The 22,749-nt window shown below is 38.3% G+C and overlaps 2 protein-coding genes across 2 annotated transcripts; one reads left to right on the top strand and one right to left on the bottom strand.

Moving 5' to 3' along the window:
* Window positions 1-509: 509 nt before the first annotated feature.
* ttc36 (tetratricopeptide repeat domain 36) lies at window positions 510-5,225 on the top strand. Its single transcript, XM_042487180.1, has 3 exons — window positions 510-707; window positions 940-1,128; window positions 3,986-5,225. The coding sequence occupies exons 1-3, from the start codon at window positions 563-565 to the stop codon at window positions 4,252-4,254; spliced, it is 603 nt and encodes a 200-aa protein (XP_042343114.1). The 5' UTR covers window positions 510-562; the 3' UTR covers window positions 4,255-5,225.
* Window positions 5,226-6,499: 1,274 nt separating this feature from the next.
* Window positions 6,500-12,535, bottom strand: LOC121943607 (F-box only protein 40). Its single transcript, XM_042487169.1, has 4 exons — window positions 12,492-12,535; window positions 11,641-11,678; window positions 9,646-11,499; window positions 6,500-7,180 (listed from the first exon to the last, which is right to left on the bottom strand). The coding sequence occupies exons 2-4, from the start codon at window positions 11,641-11,643 to the stop codon at window positions 6,998-7,000; spliced, it is 2,040 nt and encodes a 679-aa protein (XP_042343103.1). The 5' UTR covers window positions 11,644-11,678; window positions 12,492-12,535; the 3' UTR covers window positions 6,500-6,997.
* Between the last annotated feature and the right edge of the window lie 10,214 nt (window positions 12,536-22,749).

Below are 22,749 nucleotides of genomic sequence, written 5' to 3'. Positions count from 1 at the left end.
TTTTGTTTGCTGGGTGTGGAATTATTACCATCTCTCACTGACTAAAGTGAGAGCGTGGCTCATAGCCACAGCCTAACTGCTGCACTCCTGCAACCACATTAATTTAAGATACATAATTTGTCTGACTATATTCATGTATTTTTAATTTATTTATTTATTATTTCCAGTAGTGACACTAGCAGAAAGACTGTGTCACTTTTTTTTCCTTTTTTTTTTTTAAATGAAAAAGTAACAGCCAGTGGGGAAACTCCAATAGTCTATGACCAATGGCTATGGAGTATCTTTCATTTGGGACTTTGGCACTTTGCACAGAGCAGAAACCATCAGATTTAATAAATCTGAGAACATTTCTCTATCTGCCATTACAACAGCAGCTGTGCAGCTCAGTGCAGCTTGGTGTTTGTAGCCTGGCCTGCATTTTTGAGTTAACCAAATGCAGATGTCCTCAGTGCAGGCAAAACTCAAAGTCCACCTCTGCTTCCGCCCCCTCCTCTGATTGGCTGGTGGAAATGGCTGAAGTTAAGGAAAGACAAATTCTCCACCCAGCTGTAATTTAGGAGTCATGATTTCCTTCTCTGCTTTTTCTACAGACAACGGTAAGATGGCCACAGCACATGACAGAGCTGTACTCCAGGCTATATTCAACCCCACCACCCCCTTTGGAGACATCCCCGGCCTGAACCAAGAGGAGGAATTAATTGATGATGGTGAGCGTGAGCTTCTGACTTGATATGTCACTGCATATCATGTCACAGCTTTTTATGTTTATCATTTCATAGCATATTGAATTTATTTGAACGCATTCCATTTCTGGAGTAAAAAAAAACATGACATTTTAATCCAAGTTGAGTTCTGGGTGACATTTCTGTGTTTTCCTTGCCACGGTACCTGTCAATTGAGTTTGAGTGCTTTTTCAACCTGTTTATCTCCTCCTGCCAGACAGTGGCTTTGACACAGAGTTGCTGAAGCAAGTGAAAGAATTGGAGATGCGGGGTGTCTCGGCAGCAGAGGCTGGGGATTTGCAAGCTGCACTTCAGCTGTTCAGCCAGGCAATCCAGATCTTGCCTCAGCGAGCCTCAGCCTATAACAACCGGGCACAGGCCCTGCGGCTGCAGGGGAACACAGCAGGTACATGCCACAAACTCAATAATAACCCTTTCCACAGACGCTGCAGTGTGCTGACATATCAGACGGCTGTTTCTGAGACCAGCATGACATCATATCAGAGCTTTGTCTACCTGATGCACTTTGTCAACAGTGTTACTGTAGAAGCTCTGAGTTTGCCTCGTGTCAGGTTTGTTTTACGTGCTGTCTGTCACAAGGGTGGCAGGATTGTATAAACTGAATGCAAAGAATTACAGGGAGTCATACTTAAATCGTCTAAAGCAGGGGTCTTTGACGTTTTTCAGGTCAAGTACCCCTTAGCTGATAGACAGATGGAGCAGGGACCCCCAACTACATATCCTTTAAAAAACTGAGGTACATTATAAACTGGGCTCACAATAGCATGTACGATAGCCTAAAGTGACATATATAAACACATATCCAATACTGAGACATTCAATTTATAAATATTGGCAGATTTATAGATTTAGAATTATGTTTGTGTCTGAGTTGGACATATTTAAGATCCTTTGGCTTGAAAACGTACAAAACAATCCATTGGGACTCACGAAAATATCTTTACATAATAATATACCTAAATGGCCATTATGTTTAAATAGTTTGTAAATGTTAGCTTACTAGTTCATTGCATTGTCCTGGACTAGTACCAGTCATTCATTTAGCATTAACATGATTGCACAAGAATTCATGTGTAACAGTTAGCCCGTGATTAATTATTTCTACTGTAAATTATGTTTTGTTTATATTGTTTGTTTGTGTTTATTTAATGAAAAGGCTAGTTTATCTTTGCAAATAATTTTTTGGATTCATTCTTATGTGTATGCCTTGACCTTTTTTTTCCAAAAACAAACAAAAATAAAAAATATTAATAAATAAAATTATTGAAATTAAACTTAAATTACCAAACACACTCTGGCAGACCTCTGAGGACCCACTTGGGGTCACAGACCCCCTGTTGAAGGCCTAGAGTCTAAAGGTATAAGAATTACCTGTGCTTAAAGGAAATAAAGTGTCTCCTGTATTTTGTAGATGCAGTGTATTATGACAAATGACAAAAGTCAGGGGTTGTAACCAGTTTTGTAGTAATCAAGATCATATTGGACTAGACCATATTTGTACTTGGTCTTGTTGCGGTCTTGAACAAAGAAAACAGAGATGGTAACATTGATTTCATCTCCTTAGTGTTTGTATTGGTTTGCATATTAAAAACAAAAAAAAATTCCAATACATAAAATTCCCCTCTTCTGTTTACACTAATACACATACACAGAGAAATACAGAGCATGGCCATAAAAGAGTAAACGAGGGATCTTCTTTTATTTTTTTGTGTGGGTGTTTTTATGAGAATGTAGATGTTTCTGAGCAATTTGAGGAGTGCCTGTGGTTTTCATGTTTCACATATTACTGTAAATGAGTCATGCAGCTTGAGCGTCACGCTGGTCTGATCTTGGTCTTGACTCGGTCTGAACACCTCAAGGTCTTGTCTCAGTGTTGATACACTCAGGTCAGTAGTGGAACAAGTACTGACATCTTTTACTTAAGTAAAAGCAGCAATACCAAAATGTAAAAATACTTTTACAAGTGAAAGTCCTGTATTTGAAATGTAACTAAAGTAAAAGTACATAAGTATTGGCATCGAAATATACTTAAAGTACTAAATGCAAAAGTGCTCATTGAGTGCAGATACATGGACATGAATAACCCAGTATATATCCTGGAGCCTTTCAGAGAACTAGCATAGCTAACAAACCTCAATCATAAACAGGCTATTCATTTCCATGTAATCGCACTTATTATGTTGAATGGCCCATTTCAGAATAATATGTTATATTAATGGAAAATAATTAGTGATGCATTCAAGAAGCAGTAATGCTGATAAAGGGGAACCTAATTCCACATACTAGTTCTATCCATAATAAGATTTCACAATTCATTCGTTCAAATATCTGTTGTATTCATAATCTGCATCTAAATGGTCACTATACCTAAGGCTGTGAGGTGTATGTAGTGGAGTAAAAAGTACAATAGTGAAGTAGAAGTAAAAAGCAGCATGAAATGAAAATACTCAAGTAAAGTAATACATCCAAATTGTACATAAGTACAGTACTTGAGTAAATGTACTTAGTTACATTCCACCACTGACACTGGTCCTAGTCATAACTATGTTTTGGTAGTCTTTACTCCAACACTAGTTATAACCAACACTTGTGACATGACCCTTGTCATTTTGATCATTTTCCGTCTTTGGCACATGTGAGTGTTCCTGTGGTATTTTTACATACACTCCCAGGAGATCACTTCCAGTCAATCACAGTATGCACTCAACACTGCAGCACCATTTTTTTTTCTTGCATCATCTGCTTCTAAAATTACAGATTCTATGTAAAGGTGATGCTTTTCAGTGTGTCTGTAGCCTGGTGCCAGCTATTGTTCATGCTGGCTTACAATTGAGTATTCCTGATAAAACACCTACGTGTCTTTCAAATAATATGCAGAACTTGTGAAAAGGAAGCATCACTGCTGTATTGCAGAGGAATGCATTCATCTGAAAATGTCTTTGTACATAAATTGAGATTACCATTTAGTTTTAGACTACTGTACTTTTTGGATGAATGAAAAATACCAGATTTTTAAATTAAAGTCAATTCAGAATAATATTTTAATTATTATGCAATTATTTTTGTTTTGTTTTTATTTGACTGCAAACTTTACAATATTTAGTGGAAAAATCATCGAAAGCAAATGAAGCTGCATTCCTCAGAGTGAATATTGCAGCAGACCCAGACTGCGAGGACATTTCTGATTGTAAATCAACTTTGAAGATGTGTATGTGCCTTACAGAGCTCTTCTCCCCCTTCAGGAGCCCTGGGGGACCTGGACCGAGCCATCTCTCTGAGCGGCAGCACAGGGCGTACTGCCTGCCAGGCGCTGGTGCAAAGAGGCCTTTTACGTAGATTAGCATGCCAGAGTGATGAAGCCAGAGCAGATTTTGAGAAAGCAGCTGCACTTGGAAGTGAATTTGCTCGACAACAGGCTGTGTTGCTCAATCCGTATGCAGCCCTGTGCAATAAAATGCTTTCTGAGGTGATCAACAAACTACGAAATCCTGAAGTGTCTGAGAATCTGTAGTTAGTGTAGACTGTTGGTCTTTACTTCTCTGTTACTGTATGAAGTCTGTGGTTAATAAATGATTAATTTTAGCTTTTAATGTCTTTTTTATTCCACAGAGTATGTTGCTGTATACTAAATGTGAAGTCATGTTTAGTATACAGTATATAATATCAGTGACACACATGGATCATTTTTCTCATTTTCCTTGCGGACAGCCTAAATTAGAATGTCAGTGTCCTCAGTGAACCTACTGTGTATAATGAAATATGATATGTAGGATATATGATACTGTGCTGGGCATTCAAACACCAAACCAGTTTTATTATGTGTGAAGTGTCAACAATCCACACAGACGAGGCACTTCAGCTTCTCTCCAGCAGATGTCAGTCTTGTCATGTTGAAAACAGTCAACAGCAGCAACATCTGCTGCCCCCCTTTCTTTGAAATAATGCTTCTCACCATGGGAATGAAATAAGATGTTTCGGGTGAGGTCAGGTCATTTGGGACATTTTTTTTTTTAGATTACCAAGAAAACAACCTAAAATTCTTAAGAGCACCTTCAGTGCTTCCAGATCTTGTTATGTGTCTTTGCTATAAAGAAAATATGTTGCCAAATAAAATAAATTAGACACTTTGAACTTTAAACACACCATGAACCTCTAGCCTAACTCACTGTGATGACTTGTTCAGCTAAAGTCAGTGGTGTAATACTTTGTTACTGTTCTTAATTTTTGGAAGTCCATGCGTAACTTGACTTTTTATATATCTGTCAACTTTCAATTTTTCTTTACTACATTTCCCATAAGCATGTTAGTTACTCATTTTAAAATAATAGAAGAATTAGGAAGGGACGGACAGAAGAATGAAGAAGGGATTGGATTTTGTTCTTTAAATCATTTTAGCTATGACGAAGACATAAGAAGTGTAATATACACCCCACTTTTTAGGTGGTGTATATTATGAAGAAATAAACTTTATAATTCTGAAAATTCTGACATCCTGCTTTTTTATTACCAGCATTTACTTGTAGCCTATTTCTGACTTTCAATACTTAAGTACATTTAATATGTAATAAAAATGGTTTTGAGACATAAGTACAGTAAATATCTGATACTTTAAGACTTTTACTCAAATAATATTCTAATAGGTGACTCTTACTTCTACCAAGTCATTTTCTGCTAGAAAATATATACTTTTACTTAAGTGTGACTTTGAGGTATTTCATCACCACATGGTAAAATGGGACACTTGGTAAAGTAATATGGGGCATTCGTGTTTTTCTTTTTTTAATGTTAAATCTATCTTTAGTTCAGTAAATAATTTATTGAATCAATTATGTAACCTGACTATGTATTTAAAAAGGTCTTAAAAATTTCAAAAAGTGAGAAAAATATGATGTGACAAGGTGGCACACAATAACACACTAACAATGATTTTATGGCATCTGGTAGCCTAAACACTAACTGATTTTACTTTGGAAAAATGTTAAATTTTAGCTTGATTTTTTTGTCTTTTTTTACCTGATTAAGTACTCACTCAAAAGACTTTGCCATACAGAGTTAAGTGTATTGTGAAAATATTTTGGTTATTTAAGTCAAACGGTAAACAAAATGCAAATACAACTTTTTTTTTTTTTTTTAAATTTCACCCTTATTGTTTTAGGTGAAATACTCTTATTATCAAAAAGAGGAAATGACATATAATCACCATGCCACATAGCTTTTCTGGCAAGTTCTAGGACCAATGGATTTTTGACATCCTAGATATAAAATTTAAACTCAAAGAGGCTTTATTGACATGACCATATTAAAATAAAGTATTGCCAAAGCACATTGTACATGGGGATTTAAATAGGGAAAAATACAGTTTTTAAAAAGCAATTAATAAAACATTCTTATAGTGCAAAAGGGAAAACCATGTCAACAATATTATCTAATGCAAGCTTAACATATGTAGAGGATTTTTATAGCAACAAAACAATAACATGTTTGGTGACTAGCTGCTAATATTTAAGGTGCTCAAAATGTAAAACCTCGTTGTTCTCATTTTGCCTGTTGTCCCAAATGACCTGACTTCACTCTATCAATTCAAAACACTGGGATATAGGCAACGAGCAAATGGGCAAGTAATGTTCTTCAAACTGCATGAAATTAGTAGATTTAAAAGTTTATTTTTTAAAAAAGCTTAAAATTATTATTATTGATAATATAATTATTGATATTATCATTATTATTGTTGATAATTTAAAATTATTTTGCAGACATATTGTTATTTTTAAGCAGTTTTTCAGGTAATTTTCTTGTACTTTTTTTTTCAAATTAATTTGGGGGGCAGTCCTTCGTAAACTGCTCTTTGTCTTTTTCCCATCTTTTTGAAAGAAATCAAGCCATTTGCTCAGGTTAAAGGGTTAATGTCCTCAGTGGGGTTATTTAACTTATTCACTATTCAACTGTTAAAAACACTGCATAAATACATTAATCTTTATGTTTTTTCTTTCTTTTTTTCTCTAACCTACAGGTAAAATGCTGTTTGGCGATGTAACAAGAAATGGCAGCTCAGTAAATCAAAAATCAATCTACACAAATTGTACTTGAATTCAATACATGTTCATTGTACGTCTGCAGCCTTCAGCATACAAGCAGTTCTGAATTACCTTTTGTTTCTAGCTGTATATGCAGAGGATACATGTCATGCCTGAGTGATTCTAAACACGGCATCACTTGTATTGCGGTCCGCCCACTGAGCTCTGGGACCATGAGCATTATCTTTTATGCTTTACTTCTCCGTGTCTGTCTCCGACCTCTCCCAGGCAGGCTAAAGCCACAGGGTCAGTGTGCTCCTCTCTCTGGTAGAAGGAGCAGGTTTTCAAGTGATCTGACATGGAAGGATTGTTGCTGAAGCTCCATCTGTCCACAGATGAAAAGAGAGAGCTGAACTCCCAAACCTGTGAAACACAGAGACAGAGGTGAAGTAGGTGTAGGAGGCTGCTGTCAGGGAATCTATCAACTGTACTGCACCAATGACCATGAGGATACATGTATTTTCAATATCTGTGGAATCTAAATTGAAGAGTATTTTTACCACATGTCAGGATGTTATTTCCGTATCCATCCATTACAAACATATACAAATGATGCCCTTCATTGGGGAGCAAATACCCAGCTGTCGCCCACTCGGTCTTATCAACATCTTGTTTCCATGAATGATCACATCTGACTTGTTATGGTAGCGCTGTGTTTACTGGCAGCGAGCCCTCAGGCCATTCCACATCACTGATATCATCAGCACACTCTTTGTCACCTGATCACTGCAGTTCAAAGAGAGTTGAGGTAAAAATAGACACTTGTGCATTTATTCTTTATTTATCTTTTATTACCTCCAGCAGAGCAGAGAGGTTGTTTGTTTGTCCGCAGGATATCTGGAAAAAGTCATGAACAGATTTTAAAAAATAAATGGTGGAAAGTTATCCACACAGCCAAAGAACAACTGATTGGTATAGCATAATTGACTTAATAATTAGCCTAAATGATGTGTATGAGCCATCAAATGACATTTTTGTTTGTTTGTTTATTGTTTAAATATTTGCTGTATTGTTTCCTATTTCTTCCCTGGGGACCAAATTCATTAACTCCCGGTTAGGATTCCTTTAGTGCTCATTGTTCGGGAGGTTTTTACCAGGAAAAAAATGATCTGCAGAAGTCTCTTTTTCTGAAAACAAATGGACTTGGTGATTTAAACTAGTAAAAACACTGAAAAAATCAGTTTCACATTAAAAAAATGTGTGCTCTCATGATGAAGGGGGTTGCTAACTACAGTGGCTGATACTGCAAGTGTTCATTCATTTATTTATTCATTAGCAGTGACGGCTTATCTTCTCAAGGGTCGTGGGGGGCCGGAGCCTATCCCAGCTGATATTGGGAGAAATTTAGCCAGACTATTGCAGGGCTGACACAAAAAGACAAACAACCATTCCTGCCCACATTCACACCCATAACCGATTTGGAGTCACTGATTAACCTGACCTGCATATCTTTGGACTGTGGGATGAGGGCGGATAATTTGTAGAAAACCTATGCTGACACTGGGAGAACATGCAAACTCCACATAGAAGGGCCCCCCCCCAAGGTCCAAACCACATCAACAACAAACAAAGGAGTGCGTGAAATGTAGACATGATGTACAGATTAAGCAGCAGCGATATTTGACGAGTCAGGATAAGAACATGTTGGGAAGGCCCTATCTAGAGCTAGTATTTGGTTTTTCCATTCTGGGCTACTGTACAAACACAGCAGTGCAACATGGTGATCTTGATGGACGATTACCCACTCCCTATTTAGATATAAACGGCTCATTCTAAGATAACAAAAACTCAGCAATTTTTTTCAAGTGATTAAACACTATAGAAAACTTTTATACAAAATCCTTTTTTTACTAGTATATCCCTCCAAATCCTACACACTGGTCCTTGAAGGAATCCTGCACACTTGTCAGCGCTTTATTGAAAGATAGCAGCAACATAATGAATTTAATGGTCTTAACTCAGTGTTCATGAGTCTGAATCACTTAGAATTTCATCCTCATACAGTATACAGTGCTCATAATTCCCAACAGGATTTAGATAATCTCCAGAAATCAAGGCAGCTGGGGGCGTCCACAAGGCTCAGACCACCAGCCTGCTGGGCGTCCCTGTGGCCTGGCAGCCTAAGCCATGGGGTCTAAGATCTAGCTTAGTGGTCTGATGTAAACACAGCATCCCTGGTTTGAATCCCCCTGACTGCTGTTTTTCCAGAATCTCTTTGCTGTCAACTATCAAATAAATGAAAAATACAGTATGGAAGCTACCACCAGGTTAAAACTGGTTGTCAATAGATATATTATTGTGCGTCCTATAGAGCTTTGATTTTTTGCTGTAGAATGAAATCAGCCTTTTGCAAAACTAAATGATAGTTCTGCTGCCTTTTTACCAGACTATTGCTCAGACACCAGAAAAAAATCTCTCCCTGAACACTTCCTCCTGGTGCCTGACCCCACATGCAGCTGGAATATGATAAGGAAGGACACAGAAAAATGTCTCCACGTCTCCAGTGGCTACTTCAGTGGGAACCCATTAACTGTTGCCAACACGGCTGTGATTCAGTTTGTAATATTGTTAGAGAGAAGCACGGTGAGTCTGGAGAGTGTTTACAATGCAGCAGCTGTCAGGCTGTATGAATGACTGAAATTTTCTGATGACAGTAAACAGAATGGGGCCAGATACGAGAAGGGAACTGATTTAGAAGTTTGGCCTTGTGTTTACTTTCCCTTACAAGGTTTAGATCATATATGAGATGTAATGGCAGCACTCAATCAGTATATTAAATACATAAAATACATTTAATGAAAGAAACAAGGCTATTTAATGATACTTGCTTTCTTTCGACATTTCCAGGAACTTCCCCCATGGGAATATGTCTTTTTCTCCCACTTGAGGGACACCATCCCTCTCTCCTGCAGCAATGTGGCACACACCTCCCTCATCAGATGGGAGACTCGGGACAGCTGAGATAATGTAAAACTGTCAAGGTAAGCAGCAATGTGCTGAAGGATCTCCAGGGGCAGGCTGCTCAGGGGATCCACATTATGTGCACCGTTTCTCTGAGGGCTGAAGGTTTTCCCGCCTTCACAGAGGAACGGAGGGATGTCTGGCTGGAGGACAAAGGCGCTGACATCTTGACAGAACTTGATTGTAGCTCGGTGACCTGCTGGGTGAAACCTCGTCTGGGTGAAAGCACAGCCAAGGTATGCTAAGGGGCAGCGTTGTTGGAACCAACCACTCAGAGAGGCCTGGATGTCAGAGTGCACGTTCCTGAAATGAGAGCGGTATTCGTCGCGGCGGAAGAAGTGGCCACACATGTAGCTGAAGGCCGAGCTTGTTTTGTTGTGTCTTCTGGTGACGGATTCGGCTTCGACTTGTACATAAAGACCATGATGTTTGTCTGCAATGACATCCGCAAGCGATGCATCTGTTTTGAAAGGAGCAGATGCAAAGTTGTATGTCTGTGTCCCTTCGTCTACGTATAGACCGTCTCTTCCCACGCTCTCTGAGATTAAATGTCCTTTTAGCTCCTTTTCCAGAGAGTGCAGGAGTGTGGCGCTTACTTCATCGCACTTTGGAAGATTCTCTACTGATATTCCCAGATCTGCAGTGTCAACACTCTGGTGGTAGGTCTTGACCTTTAGCGCCTGGTCTTTCAGATATCTACGTTTTGCTCGATAACTCGTAGGAACGTTAAATGTGCGGACAGTTTTCACCTCGATTGGCTCCAAATTTCCATAAACAAAATCCTTCTCTCTTGGTGTGCAAGCAGCAAGTTGCCCAAAGTCAATCAACATTGCCCCATTGTGTGTCAGATACATGTTATACTCAGCAATGTTGACTTCCCTGCCTAACCTCTCGAGGACCCCGTCTTGCCATGGCGCCAGGCCAGTTGCACCATTCGCGCTTGGATCGGCAGCAGCGCTGTCTTGGCTCCTGGGTGTCTCCCCTCGAAGGTTTGATGACTCTCGCTCTACTCTTGTCTTTCCCTTTTCCTCGTTCTTATTCAGGATTTTGACAGTTTGCTTGCATCCCTCCATCTCCTTGTTGAATATTTTCTCCCAGGAGCTGTACCTCTGAATACCATCCACGTCCTGGCTCATTGCCAGAGCATCCCTCTCCTCCTGGCTCAGCTCTGTTTCCATCCTTGTGCAGCCATTTTCTGTAAATTCACCACAATCTACAGAACCGGTTGCTTCATGTGTGTGACTCTTGACCCCGGCAGAAACATCCTCCTCCATCAACTCGGGAAAAATGTTCTTCATTTTGATGGATTGAAAAAGTAGCTCTTGGTCCCGGAGTGCCATGGCAACATCGAGGTTTAGCTCAGTTTGAGTGCTGTCTGAAATATTTTTGTAGAAGGTGAGATCTGTTTCTGAAACAGGCCAACGGTTCCACTCCTGAGAGCAGCAGACCACGCTGGCAGGACAGACCTCCAGGTGTTTGGCCAGCTTGTGGCGCAGCATCGTGAGAGGACAGCCATAGATGACATTGAGACAGGGGACAGTCTCATTTGGACACAGAAGCTGGTGCTCCTCTTGTTTGCACATATGAAAGGTGGCGCCGCAGTTTTTATGACACTTGATGAGCATGCATGAGACTGAGATCTGCACTGGGACTTGACAGTGGGCATTGTAACACGTAACACAATGATCATGGTGGCCGAAAGGTGTCTTTCTGTTCTTCACCTTAAGAGAGAAATAACAGGAAATATCCAAAAAGGGGCAAATTAAAAGCTAAAATATGATTTTCTACTAATGTGAGAATCAGATTTATTTAGTTTTACATCTTTAATTCTGATGAGAAACAGTGAAAATAAATGCACTTACCATTATGAACAAAATGATAATCTGAGGAGCCAGAAACACTGTTGGAGGATAAGATGAAATATTTCAAGTTTGCATTTCTGTGTTGCACATACGCTGCTTCCAAGAAAGATACAGATCATGTACAAGTCTAACTCATTTTGAACACTAACATAAAGAAGATGGTTTGACATTCAGACTTTAAATGCATCATTAATTGAATTTTAACCCTTTGAAACCTAGATCAGCATTACTTTTCTTGTCTGGCATTTGGACACCTTTTTAACAGTAATTTAAACCTTCAGATCCAAACAAATTTCTTTTCTGAAAACACGGGGAAAAGGGCAATGAGCAACATGTCAAGAAATGTCAAGGAAATTGCAAAATTTTGTAGATTTCTAATAATTATTTCTAGAATGAAATGAAATAAGATTAAATTAGTGTTTTCAAAAAGACAGGGAAAAAACCCTGTATTTGAAATGATCATAATCACAAATTCAAAATTATGTCCTAAAATGTTATTTTTAAGCACTTTTTCAGGTCATCACTTTCTTTGTTTTTGTTTTTTCACTTTTTGTTTTTGCTATCTTCTTTTATCAGTTTTTTTGTTACTAATTTAACAACAATTTTTTTCATCATTTCTCATTAACTTGCTCATCACTTTCTCCCTATGTTTTTGTTCTCTCCAAGACATCAACCGAATTTGCTCATGTTCTAAAGGGTTAATCATGAATTTTAAAATATACATTAGATTACATACAATATAATTAATGCAAAGAAGACATTCACTTTAACAAGAATACTATTTGAAAAAAAATCTGCATGTGAGTAAATAAAAAGTGAACAAGTGGAACAATAACAGTAAAATGTCTCACCCTTTGCTTCTCTGTGCCTGTCACCTTTTGTTTGCCAGCACCCCCTTAATAACCTCTGCACTGTGTCTGGACATTATAAATAGACACAACAGAGGGGCGACGGGGCCAGTGGGACGGGGCACCATTGTCACCACAGCCATTAAGAGGCAAGGTCAAGTTACAGCCTCCACCTCTGCTTCACTGTGAGAGGGTGGTGATAATGGCAGGTAATCCAGCTCCACGACAGTTTAACTACCGTATGCTCAAAAACATCAACATCTCACCATGTGTAGCACTCTGTCTGTGCTGACAACTTTTATCAAACACTATCAGAAATAATGTGTTTGCATTTCCCTCCACTATGAAAGCAGCAGTTAAAAATAACTTTGGATCAAATAAAAATAAAATCACTTAAAAAATGTCTTGAACACTTTAATAGACGGGCACATATACATATACTGTAAAATTAATTAATTGCTAATGAGTCATTGCAATAATAACAGCCTGTTATGGATGTTTTTTTTGTTTTAAAAAAGGGCTTTAACGCTTTCAAACCTGGATAGCAATCAGCTTTCTTGTATTACGTTTCAGCATCTTCCACAAGCTGTTTGAGCATTTGAAACCTGAGCATATTGGTTTGATTTCTTTCTAAAATATGGGGAAAAAAGCCTATGACGCACTTGGCAAGAAATGTCACACAAACTGCAAGAAATTAATAAAGAGTATCAAGAAATTTATTTTTAAAAATAATTTAGATAATTTAGAGATGAGTTTCATTAGATAATTATCCCCAAAACAGAAAAAAATGTCCAGAAAACTATGTTTACATTATGAGAATTTGAAATTATGTTACAGAAATCGGATCTTTCGATGTCTCTCTCTCTCTCTCTCTCTCTCTCTCTCTCTCTCTCTCTCTCTCTCTCTCTCTCTCTCTCTCTCTATATATATATATTATATATATATATATATATTCAGGTAATTTCCCGCATCTCCTCCACTAGATGTCAGTCACACACTTCCAAAAACCCAACCAACACTTCTGTCAGATAATATTCCTAACATGGATTAGTTAAATTCTTTGAGGTTACAATGCAAGATGAAAAAGGTATTTTTCATAGTGTTTTGAAATTGTTGCTTATAATACAGATTCATCATCCCCAGCCTGTGCAGCTGATTATATCCCAGTATGAACTGAAATTTGAGGTTGTTTTAGTATCCTTGTGTACTTTTAAAAAAGAAATTATCTGGGGGAGATTTATCTTCAAAAAGTGATGTTTTGGTTTAACACAGAAACTGATGCATCCTTACCACATTGTATCATTTATGTGATGAACCCAAACTGCTGCTTTGCTGCTTGCTTTTAATCAAATCACCATTCAGTATTGTTGTAACACAAACCACTGCTGCTCTACAACAGCAGTTTGATTGTGCGCATACAGAGCTCATTATTTGTACATGGCACAAATTGTATATAAAACACGTACACCTGTCACTCTGTGTTCTTTGTCATTCATGTCATCTCCTTCATTCACTTGCAGAATTAATGTGTTGTGGAACATAGTGGGGCATTGATCCAGTCTATCTAATTACACTCATTTACACTAAAGGCTGCCTGAACGATCATCCAGTTAACTCCCCCACATCACCCTGCAAACACCACCGGACACCCATTTCCACCCTGTGAAAAATGTGCTGGATCCAAGGTGTGCATCTGGAAGTCTTCACGCAACTTTTTTTTTGTCTGCTGGCACAGATTAAGATGAACAGCTTATCAGGGGCAGCTGCTTTGCTCTCTATAGGCTCTGCAATCAGCATACATTTCATAGAGAGAGAGAGAGAGAGGGAGAGAGAGAGAGAGAAAGAGAGAGAGAGAGAGACTTTAGTGTTTGAAAAAATACCTGCTTTTTCTGTGTCTTGTTGCCATACAACAGCAGCACTGCTCAGACTGGAGAGGTCTGTTATTGCGGTTAGAAGAGTCAAATACAGCTGTAAATGTGTTTTAAGGCAGATGTGGAAATAATGGATTAGTAGCTGTGCTAATGACAGTGTTGTTTAATAAAGACGGCAGAGCATTAACAAAAAGCAGTGGATTGCTTTTTTTGCATTGATCCGCTCCATTATTGTTTACAATATCATACTACTGTATGTCATAGACTGATCAGGCTGTGTCATTTTAAGATTAGAATTTGAATGCAATTGAATGCAAGGATTAAATCATAATTGATATTGTGGTGAAGTTTTCAGCCATACAGTTTTAAAGGAATAGTTTGGGAAGTAGTACTTTGGGAAAAGTGCTGGTTTCCTTTCTTGCAGAGATTTAGGGGATTGACACCACTCTCATTCTTGTCTGTTAAATACAAGGCTAACAACCCAGTTGCCTGGAGAAAATGCTGGCATTGTACATTTCTGGAAACCATGAACACCTTTCATTTACATTTTTATATGTGTCATATCAACCTTTCTAAAGTGACATAATCTCATAATCTATGAGCTGACTCTGTCATCAGGAGGTAGAGGGGATTGCGGATGTCATGACACCTTGGCATGATGCCAAAGCAGTTGTGTTTATGTGAGAAATTGCTGTGTTTCCAATGGTTTCATAGTCACCAAACATGGGTGTAGACCCAATGCTGTTTTCTTATTTTCAACTGGCATAGTGGCATGAAAAGCAGTTGTTTTTTTTTACAGAGACATTGTAGCATTTCTTGCTGGGATAGTGCCAAAAAAGTAATTGTTTTTTCTTGAGACAGCAGCTTTTTAGCCACCCAATATAGGTGTTTTTTCAGCAACCCATTGCTGTTTTTCCACCTGGGATAGAGCCATGGAAAGGGTTTGTCTTTTCCAAGACATCACTGCATTTCCAGGCAAGGTTGTGCCCTCAAAACCAAGTATTTTAAGCCACAACATGATGTTTCCTTTAGTTTTTTTGGCCTTAACCTAACTGCACTCAAGATAACAGATCTGACGTACAATGCAGAGATAAAAAGAAATTAACTTGCATGAAGCATGAAGAGTAAAAGACAGTTGGAAAAGCAAATCTAGCAATAAATAAATAAAATAAATCAAATCACTTATCATTCCCTCTAAAGCTAATTAACACATCAGCCTTTTCTCAATATTTTAATGAGTACAAACAATCATTTGTAGTTTACAGAGGTAATGTGCCAGACTATTTTTGGTCTGGTTTGGCTCCCGGCTACTAAATAGCGCTGCACATAGCCTCAAATTATATTAAACAATGAGATAAAAAATTGTCAAGGGCATTTAGAGAAGCTGGTCCACTTTGTCACTTTGAACAGGCTAGCTGTTGGCTTGCTAAACTAACCCTTAACTTTCAAAGACATTCCACTGAGCAAAAGAGTCCTTTTGCAAAGTAACAATATTTAACGGAACATAGACGTCTCATTTAATAAAATCCATTTGAACACTCAGCTTGAGTTATGCAACCTGGCAGCTCAAAAAGAGGATAATTACAGCTTGTCCATTTTCTGTTGTGCGGATTTGAGCAATTCTGAGGCTATGGGTTAATGATTCATGCAAGCTCCATGTCATTTAACTCTAATTTAATGTTCTGAGATGTGACTGGACAGCTTTAGATGGCAGACTTGATTAATATTCAAGGCATTCAAAAGCTGTCAGCACACAGCAGGACTACTAAAAGCAGCAAGTTTTATACTGAAGTTTTGCCGGCTTCTACCAACACACCAAGCACAGTGCATCGTGATTATGGTCGGCAGAGCTTCCTATAAATCTTGCCCAATTCTCAGAGATTTTCCCTTCTTATTGCCATGCCTCTTAAAAGATTGCCCCTATTTCGGGATTTCCATCTGCTTTATTGTACCTGGAAAAACATATTAATAAGGCCAAACCACTGAGAGAAATATGGGCTATTGCTGAATATCCAAAGACCCGGGAAACTGTGTTGTTGCTGTGTTTATTACAGAGTTCAACCCAGCAGAGGCCTATAAATAAGCTGCAGACTGCTATGGAAATGCATAATGAAAGTGAAAACATATCAACTCAAAGCAGAGCTCAAATACTGAACTTCTAGGAAAGAAACCAAAGACTGCAACATGCATGTTTTGGCTCAAATGAATGCCTTTAAAACACAAATAGACGAGTCACTTGTTAATTATTTGAATCTATTCTATCTATGAATGTAATACATCGCATTCCTCTTTACATTTTGTCTCCACGCAAACATGATATTCTATAATTCTACAATTTCATTTAGCAGACGCTTTTATCCAAAGCGACGTACAACACAAGCAAGTATATTATATTATATTAAGGATTATGAAGACGCAGAACGTGTTTCTGTTAGTAGTACTCACTTAGACTTCTGCAATGCCGCTAATGATACATCATGCATTACCTAACCTTATTAGTTAGACGTTTTCTATAATCCCTTTACTTTAATAGAGTAATACAAAATAATTTTAGAATAATCAATTAATTAGTTGTAAGATTAGTTGACAGAAATTGTTAGATTAATCGAGAAAAATTAAATTATTAGCTGCAGCCCTAATGTGAGAAGAAAAGTGCGTGATGAAGCGCTGTATATGGTCATGCGTGGAGTAAATGCCATGTGCATGTGGGTACTATATGTGATTGTGTCTGGGTTTTTGTTATTTTAATGTTGAGTCTTGGGAAATTAGCCATTGGATAAAAGAGTTTTTAAATAACAAATGGATAAACATTTTTTTTGGGGGAAAAAAGCACATACTGTATGTACTTAAATCATGTGAGTTTATCAGATATTAAAATATTTTAAAAAAATCTTTTGCTTGTTTTCAGTGGTGGATTTATCTATAGGTGAAAAAGGACTGGTCACTGAGGATTCCAAATGTGCTAGATCCAGCACAGCCACTCTGAACCTGTTCGATGACAATGTTTTAAAAATGTCTATTCAACTCATTAAAACTATAAAACATCTTCATCAAAAGTCTTTTAAACCTGACACTGCAAATTATTTCACAGCTGCAGGATACAGTTAATGTACATGCCTTTGGGTGAGTATTATCCTACAAGCCCCTCCTGGACGACATACTGTAACATATGGTCAGCCTAAAATAGGAGAAAATGTAGATGGCCCAACTTCACACCTAGTTTTCACTCTCTCATTATACAGCTCTCCTCCCTCCCTCCTTCCTTTTAATTAGAAGGGTCTCATACACGCTTTATTTTAAATCCCTGTGCGGTTCAACTCTCCAGCCTCGGACCTGACTGAGTAAAAATGAGACGGTCGCTAACCCTGACCAATGAACATGCAAATGTTTATGGGCATATCAATTTAGCTTCCAGCCTTCCTGCTCCCAATATTCTGCTTTTAATTACAAAGACTAATTAAAAGTACCTTGTAATGAAGTCGGTGTAGGTTCCCCCAGGGCAGCGTACGTTGTGTCATTTTGCATCATTAATGGAGAAAACGCTGAGGAATGACAAAAATCTCAAAAAAAACTGTAAATGAGACATTTCACTCCGCTTGTTTTTGTAATGTTGGGAGCTAATAACTGCGAAGACAAGGAGGACACAGTGTGGGGGACGTTTCCTGCACCAAGTCATTTCATGCCCGAGATACAGCTGTAATAAATGATAGGTCATATAAAATTCATGAAAGTAGTAAAAAAGCTTGTTGTGGACAAGTTAAATAATAAAATTCACTGGAGCCATTTATCAGCTCTGTCTCGTCTCTGCAGGAGGAACTTTTATATGTTAGAAAGTGCACACCCAAAGTCGTCTCATATGTACTTCCACACACAAATCAAAAATATAAAATCTGAACTGAATTCTTGCCAAACCTCGATTTTTTTGACTCTCTGCCCGTTTAATGTCCAGTGGGACTTGTCTGGTTGTGTGTGCGGGGGTGTATGTTTTCATGCATGTGTGTTCCATTTGTTATTTGTAAGCTTCTGTCAAATCTGGTTTGACAGTTCTCTGCCATGCAAATGTCGGGAGAGCATAAAGCTGTGCTTGCACTCAGATAGAAATTTGGAAAAGAGGTTGTGTTTGTTTTGTTTTTATATTTCCTCCACATATATTTCTGTATGCAAGATCTGTATGGCCTACACCACAGCATTACACAGTAATGGAGCAGTTTTTACTTGCTGTGATGGAAGAGCTAGCTATCTACCAGCTATGCGCATGACCTGCAGCAAATGGCAGATATGTAAGGTCATATACAGCAGTTACTGGTACATTTTGGGTAGGGTAAAATAGAGATACAGCTGCATTAGTGTTGTAATATTGACAGCTGGCAGAAGCACTGATGATATTATATAAAGTGGTTATGGATACTATGCGGTACATTGAGTCGTGTTATTGTCATTTGAAGTAATATTTCTGTCCATGTGATTAATACAAGTTTTGTGCTTTTTTGGCTTTCAGCAATTTTCAGTCCGTTCTCATTCCGAAGTCGTCAAATACTGCCGCTATGTGAGTAATTTCAGTGTAAGATACTGACTCCATGTACCACCTGTTGCTGCAGTATGATAAGTGAACAGGCAGCCTCAGCTGACAACGTGGCCACACCAACTGATGACGTCAAGTTGAAATGCTGTTAGTAACAATGTGATATAAGGGCCTGGAGGGTGCCTATAGGGCGGGTGACAGGGGTGGTTGATGGGTCCAACTAACCACGAACACTTGGGAGCCCTGTGTTTGCTTTCAGTATGAATGCAGAGCCAAAGCATGATGTTTTTTTCATAAACTTAACCAGATTCTTCTATTGCCCATACCTAACCATCTGTGCCTTTGTAGCCATATCCTAACCATGTGCTTTTGTTGACCTACCTATATTTGTTGTGGCATCCTGGAACATCAACAGCAGACGCAGGACAATATGTTAAGTGTCATATCGTCGTTGCTGGCCTCAAACCTTGTATCTCCACATTCTTTTTTTTTCATAAAAAAATACTATTGGTCAACCGCTACGTCTGTCAGTAGGTTTTACCATTTTTCAACAAATAAAATGTATTTTAAAAAAGCTTGTGGGTGAATCTCCTGCCTCCATTGGATCCTTTCAAAAACTGCATTTTTTAAAAATTCCTAAAAATTGCAATTTTGGAGATAGAAGGTTTGCGCCTGACAGCAGTGATATATAGATGCAGAAGTCCACTGATAAAGTGACAATATATATATATAAAAAAACTCCAGAGCTGCAGAATTTTGCACAATTTGGTGATTTTTTTCACTAGATTCAACATTAAGAGCATCCCTTACATGTAGTCACTTGATTTATTGTCACAGTAATATATATAAATGTTTATTAGTGGATATTTAAATTTAAAAAGCCTATGAGGATATTTACGAGCATATAAATTCCTGCATGACATTTGTCATCAGTGATCATCATTCACATTTAAACTATTCAACCATAACCAGGATGTTTAGTCAACTTTACCCAATGATAATAACACTTTAATCATGCCAGTGAGAAGACATGACAAGAGCAACTATTTTAGGAATAACCAAATGAAAAAAATGGCAAGGAATGTCATGTTAAGGTTTTGAAAGTATCCAATATCAAAGTTCCCTTTTGATGAGCAGATTGGGCTCTGCATTATTTGTGCCACACTTATGATAAAGGGGACATCATTACTGCGTAGAAAATTGATAGCACAAATATACAAATACAATGTCTGAATACTGTATGTGACAGCAGAGTAGCACAATTAGGCCAAGAGCAAAGCTGTTACTCAGTCACAGATCTCCTGGACTCAGTGCTGTATGTGAAAGTATCTGGACACAAATCACTCATTTTCTCCCAGTGTCTGCTGCTCATGTGTTATGCATAATTCTATCTGGGATGCACAGAAAAAAACCCAGCAGAATGTCATGCAACAGACATTGATGAAGATAATTTCTTCTCATGTGGTGCAGCTAAAATAATCTCTGTGTCTTTCTGCTGTTGTGTGGTTGAGTGATAAGGAGCAGACACTGATAAGAGACCTCAGCAGAACCACAGGATGTCACTCTCATCGCTAACCTTGTACTTCCCAAGTTTGGCAGTGCACCTTAGTGTGTTTGTGTGTTTGTGTGTGTGTGTGTGTGTGTGTGTGTGTGTGTGTGTGTGTGTTACATGTGATGTTATCATACTAGAAGCACAAATGATACATTGGATTTGCAGTATTTTTGTGCCTTCTGTGACTATGTATGCAGTGCTTATGCATATGCATTATATTGTAGGATTCTGTGTCATCTCGTCTCCCACAACCAACTCCACAGCCTAACACATTACAAATAAAAGATAATAACAGCACAAACTATGCCTCGGAAATTACCATAAAGTAGAAACACCTCTGTGAAAGAGCCTAAAAAAAAATGAACATTATAAGTATTCAGGGATATTTTATGGAATTGTGTTATATTTTACAGGTGTTCATATTATCTAATTTTTTGTTTCCAACACATTCTCACTCCAAACTCCCTAGATACCAATGATTGGTCAGTTACCTTACATGTCAAACTATGAAACTATACGTACCCCTCCAGTGTCAGTTTTGGACACTTAGGGGCATGTAAAAAAAATTAACATAGAACATAAGTTTTACATATCTATTGCTTCTATGCTTGGGCAGTATCATTGTATTATGGTACACCAGTATATTTGGAAATCCTGAAGGCATGTTTTTTAATACCATAATAAATACAGGCGCTCCTGTTTCTATTAAACTTATTATATGTAGCGCACAGCATGCACCACCAGACCTCTGTCTCTACTGGTGGAACAGATAGCTGGACTGAAAGACAGCTGAACTAAAAGACAGGCGACAACTAGTGGTAAAGGGAAAGGTTACAGGACTGTAAAGACCCGGCAGCCAGCAGGCAGAGAGAGACTGCTGGGAATGATGGTGTGTTTTTTTTTTTTTTTTTTTACATCTGACATGGTTAATTAAGCATTTATTTTGACCAAACTAGAGCTGGTGATTGTTGGGGCAGTGGAGTTAATAATCAGATCACTAGCAAAAGTACCCTATAGAGTTTGGGTGCATTTTATTTTGTTTCTGTCAAGTTTGAATGAAGAGTTTTTAATGTTAGCGCCACAGACTTATACCGTCATATATCATATACCCCTGTGAAATTTCAGGAAAGTATGAAATATTACATATCGCCCAAGCCAATTAACTTTCTTAGGTTTAGGCAACAAAAACATGTGGTTGGGGTTAGAAAAAACAGGATTTAGCTTAGGATAAGTGTTTCTCACTAATATAAAGTAATGTCACATGACATATGTTACAAAGGTCATACAAATACAAATATGTTGCTATTAAAATAACTCAATTGATTTACTGGACACAAACATCAGTGTCTTTGGTAAAAATCCGGAGTTTGTTTGACCCATCCACCTTCCCTCCCCTCACCCTGTGCTAACTTCATCCGTCTTTATACTGCAACATTTGCTTGGAGCATCGAAAAATGCAGCCACCTGCGTGTATCATGCCACCTCTAAAGTATGCCTCGGCCCATCTTGATCTGATGACAACTGACCAAGCAGCGGTATTTTAAGAGATGTGTGAGTATGGTTTGCTGCAACCTGCTTTGCAACCCAAACACAAAGAATTAATGCAAAAAGAAGAAAGTAAGGACAGATGGATAGATTGAAAAGGAGCCCCTTAAACACCTGTAATGGCTGACTAATTATATTGATTCAATCTAATTACAAAAACAGGACTAATAGCTCCACTGGAGCTCCACTAAATTAGAAAAAGTGATGGACAGCAGTTTGGTGTGTTAGTGGCAAACAAGTCTTCATCTACGTCTGCATCAACAAATACAACATCTGCATTTAAACATTCTCAGCATCTCCATCCAAAGGGATTCTTCTGAGACGGTGGGTTCTGTTCTTATTCCATCAATGAAATCTTGACCTATAAAATTTATGCGCACTATGTATCATGTGGAGCTCAGCAAATTCTGTTCAGAGGCAGAGAAGACCTTTGGCATACAGACATTCACTCCTTTTCAACTCGAAAAGTCCACAGTCAGGATATTCTCCACTGAGCCACATGGATCAGAAATGTATGAAATTCCCTGCTGTGTTGTTCTCCAATTACTGCCACTGATGTTTACCCCTGAATTGGCCCAGAGTCTCACAGCATGCCCTCCTGGTCTCAGTCTCACACAACTGCTGCCTGCAGCTCCTCTCCAAACGGGGGCGTGACTCAGCTACACAACTCCGGGGGAACTGCCGCTCTCATGCTCCATTAGCCCCTGCGTCCCCAGTGGATGAAGAAAAATGTATTCACTACTGGGATGCTGCTGCCACAGACATCTAAAT

The sequence above is a fragment of the Plectropomus leopardus genome, chromosome 5 (genome assembly GCF_008729295.1).
Source record: "Plectropomus leopardus isolate mb chromosome 5, YSFRI_Pleo_2.0, whole genome shotgun sequence".
NCBI classification, from domain to species: domain Eukaryota; kingdom Metazoa; phylum Chordata; class Actinopteri; order Perciformes; family Serranidae; genus Plectropomus; species Plectropomus leopardus.
Note: the sequence above shows the minus strand (reverse complement) of the source record. Positions and strands in the feature narration are given on the sequence as shown.